The 3,971-nt window shown below is 41.4% G+C and overlaps 1 protein-coding gene across 1 annotated transcript; it reads right to left on the reverse strand.

The window, feature by feature from the left end:
* Positions 1-319: 319 nt before the first annotated feature.
* Positions 320-1,333, reverse strand: LOC307134554 (trace amine-associated receptor 13c-like; the record flags this gene model as incomplete). Its single annotated transcript, XM_079830364.1, has 1 exon — positions 320-1,333. One exon carries the CDS (start codon positions 1,331-1,333, stop codon positions 320-322), a length of 1,014 nt encoding a protein of 337 aa, XP_079686490.1.
* Positions 1,334-3,971: the final 2,638 nt, after the last annotated feature.

Below are 3,971 nucleotides of genomic sequence, written 5' to 3' on the forward strand. Positions count from 1 at the left end.
AAATACATCATTACTGAAGCACTCTATGCAAATACTGTTTATAAGTGTGCATGATTTGTTCTTTTTTTCTCATATAGGCTACTAAATGAGTGGGCTTACTATATGAGTGAGTTTGTGGACATGGTATTTTTGTATATTTACATGTCATGTCTGCTTCACAACTTCACAACCAAACTAAGATGGACTGCTTTTTTTTCTTCAAAACATTGAAAAATTTTTAAATTATATAGGCCACTGTTTTGATGTTTTTCACAGATAAAACACATGGGATGTTATACTGTTCTTTATTTATGTGAGGTCAGATCGCAATGAAATGAAGTCAAACAGTGAAAACAGTGATGTCAGATGAGTTTGGTTCAAATATTGTCATTGATATAATGAGAGAAAGGGTTTTTCTAAACCATGGATAGAAAAAGCCATATATGATGGGGTTTATGGTTGAGTTAATGTAGCCTAACCAGACAAACACTTCAAAAAGAGCACCTGGGGTGGAAAAGTCGATGTAGGGATCCATCACAGAGTTAATAAAAAACGGCAGCCAGCAAATAATAAAAGCACCCACGACCACACCAAGAGTTTTTGCTGCTTTACGCTCAGATCGTCGAGAGCTTTTAAACACATTCTCCTTTTCATGCTGGTTTGCCTCACCAATTGTTCTTACATGTTTTTTTGCAACTACAAAAATCCTCACATACAGTCCAACCATGACAGAACAGGGCAAGAAAAAAGTTAGTAATGTGTCTAAAACTGACCACAATTTACTGAAAAGTAGACTGCAACTTCCTATACAGTATCTTGATTTAATAAATTCCTCCAGTCCTTCCACATTAGCTTTAGAGTACACTAAACCATATGAATATAAAGCAACCATGCACCAGCTTATCAGCACCATGACCCATGCAACAGGTATGGTTATTCTTGAAGGGTATTGAAGTGGATAACACACAGCCTGATGTCGATCAATAGCAATACAAACAAGGTGCAAAATAGACACAGATGTGAGAAATAAGTCAAAAGTGGAGTGGAGCAAACAGAAGGCATCTCCATAATACCAGCAGCCATTGACAGAACGGATCATACTGAAAGGCATGACCACCAGTCCAAGCAGCAAGTCCGCTAGAGCCAGAGACATCACCAGGATGTTAGTGGGAGTCTGGAGCTGTTTGAAGTGCGCTATGGAGATGATGACCACCGAATTTCCTAGAATAGTCACAGTAATCGCCGACACCAATATGAGATACAACACAGTCTGAGTGGACACAAGGTGTGTGCCTTTAAGACAAGAGTTGTTCACTGCAGGAAAACAAAACTCTTCTTGTGAAGATAAATCCATCTTGCCTGTCTTAGAAAACAAGAACCTATAAAATGGTGTTGTATTTAGTCTAGTTAGGCCTTTAAATACTCTTCATGCTCTTCTCTGACCCTCCCACATCAGCAGAGCAACAAATGACAATCAATGACAATTAAAAATGAAGAGTTAAAAATACATAGGATATACAGACTGACATGACATTATTTGAATTTTCTGTTTGTGTATTATTAATTTGTCATATTTATACATATATACGTATGGTTTTAATCAGTGTTACTTTTTTGCCACTGAGGTAGTGTCATAATGTCTCATGAAAAGGACCTTGCTTGTTACGGTATATTGTCCCCAGCATTATACTGGGGCGTTAGGACCCACACAGACCGCAGGGTGAGCACCCTTTCCTGGCCTCACTAACACCTCTTCCAGCAGCAACCTATGCTGTGTCCGAAATTGAATACTCAGTCCCTCCAGGATTTTGCAATATTTTTGCGATCAAAATGACTGATTTTGTGGTGGTAATTTCCAGAAATTTACTTTTTCTTATAAACAATTTGACTTATAAACTTATAAACAAATGACAATAGGACAAGTAAATACAACATAAAGATACAGATACAAACAGTGCTTTAAGTTTAGGCTACTGTTTGTTTTTCCCCTATTGTTGTTGTTGTTTAATTAACATTAACGACAGACAGGACATTTACATTTACATTTAGTCATTTAGCAGACGCTTTTATCCAAAGCGACTTTTGAGAAAATCGGCTTGAACAGAAGTTGCGGGGTCAACGATGGAGCCCGACCATTCGTCACTTCGGGATGCAGCGAACGAAAGGCTGTCATCCTTGTCTTCCTCCGCTTCTGGTCCGCCAAAGGAAATAGGATCGGCCGCTAACTGAGAGGGGCGTTGGTCATCCTGGGTGAACAAGACTGGCGAAGGGGATTCCGAGAGCGAGACACGCGGGGAGTGCTCCGGTGTGGGCTCGCTCATCTGCTCTGGCATTCTCTGTCTGCTACATTCTGCGTGGCCCGAGTGAGAGAAGAGTGAGAGTGGAGGGAACGGCATCCTCATTGAAGCTGGCAAATAGAGCCCGCAGGGTCGACAGCACCATTTCGTTGCACTCCAGGCAGCCGCCAATAGAGAGTGCAGCTACGGCAAAGAATGTGACGATCCCCGTCGAAGAGAGGGCCTCTGCACAGGATGTACGAGGCATTTGAAACAAAGCCTCATCTCTTTTTGTAAATGTGTGTGTGTTGCAGCGGCGAACATTGGTTTGTGCAGTTTCTAGTAAGCTCTGTTGTAAACTTGTAAGCTTTCTTTAAGTAACACAACATCATACTTATAGTTTACTATTTGTATATTATTATACACGCACCTAAAGGATTATTAGGAACACCTGTTCAATTTCTCATTAATGCAATTATCTAATCAACCAATCACATGGCAGTTGCTTCAATGCATTTAGGGTGTGTTCCTGGTCAAGACAATCTCCTGAACTCCTGAACAGGAACTTTGGGGGGGAACTCGGTGTGTTTCGACCGCAGGAACCAGGGTCTAAATGAAGTTCCGGGTAAATATTTCCCCCTCCAAATGGCCCTGCTTGCGAGGTGGGACTTTTCAAAAGTTCGCGAACTTTCGGGGGTGGGACTTGGGCGCTGAACATGCTGATTGGTTGAGCTCTCGCAGCTATTTTTTTTTCCACCGCCATATTTACAAGTCTTTTGCGAGGTGGGTTCCGTGCGTTTTGCGTTCAGTAAATATTTTTTTTGCAACAATGGAGTTCAACAATAAATTCGACCGATGGACCGATGACGAGGTTCAGGCTTTATTGAGCATATATGCGGAGGAGGACATCCAGCGGGAACTGGAAACGGCGACCCGTAATGAAAAAGTATACCTGAAGATATCGACTCGGTTCCAGTCACACTGGAAAACAGTGCAGAGAGAAATTGAAGAAATTAAGACAAGATTACAAGAAATTAAAGGATCATAACAACCGGAGCGGTTCCGACCGGCGTATCAACAAGTGTTATGACCGCCTGGACGCGTTGCTGGGACACAGACCGTCCTTTTCTAGGGCAGCGGTAACGAAAGACTCGGCTAGTGCGTTGTTGGAAACCATCCAGGAATCCGAGTGGGTTGAAGGTAAATATATCATCTTGGTATCATCTATTAAACTCGTTGCAGTGTTTAAACACGTTGCAGTAACTTTTTTCAACGTGCTTTTCCAGACGTAACGAGTGGCCCTGATGAATCGCAGGCAACGGAGACCAGCGTGTTTTCCCCCGCGGTCACCAGTACGTTATAAAGCTGACAAAAATGTGTATATATTTAAAAACTGATGTGTAATCCTTAATGGTTTTGTTGTTTTTAATTGTAAACTTAAATTGCCCATGATAAAAATTGCACACTGGGCATTGTTCAAGCTGGCCAAACAATTGTTCATTATTTGTAGTGAAAACACTTTAAATAATTAATTGATGGTTTCTATTGTTTCATGGTTGCCTTGTGTATTAATTTCCATGTGTTTCTGTGCAATTTTTCTACTTAGAGAAAAGGAAAAGGGACTGTGACTTTTTTGATGCACTGAGGGACATGGAGGATGCTAACCGGGCCGTCCTGCAGCATGGACAAGAACAGCCTGACCAATATATGCAGCTG

The sequence above is a fragment of the Gobio gobio genome (genome assembly GCF_949357685.1).
Source record: "Gobio gobio genome assembly, chromosome: 12".
NCBI classification, from domain to species: Eukaryota; Metazoa; Chordata; class Actinopteri; order Cypriniformes; family Gobionidae; genus Gobio; species Gobio gobio.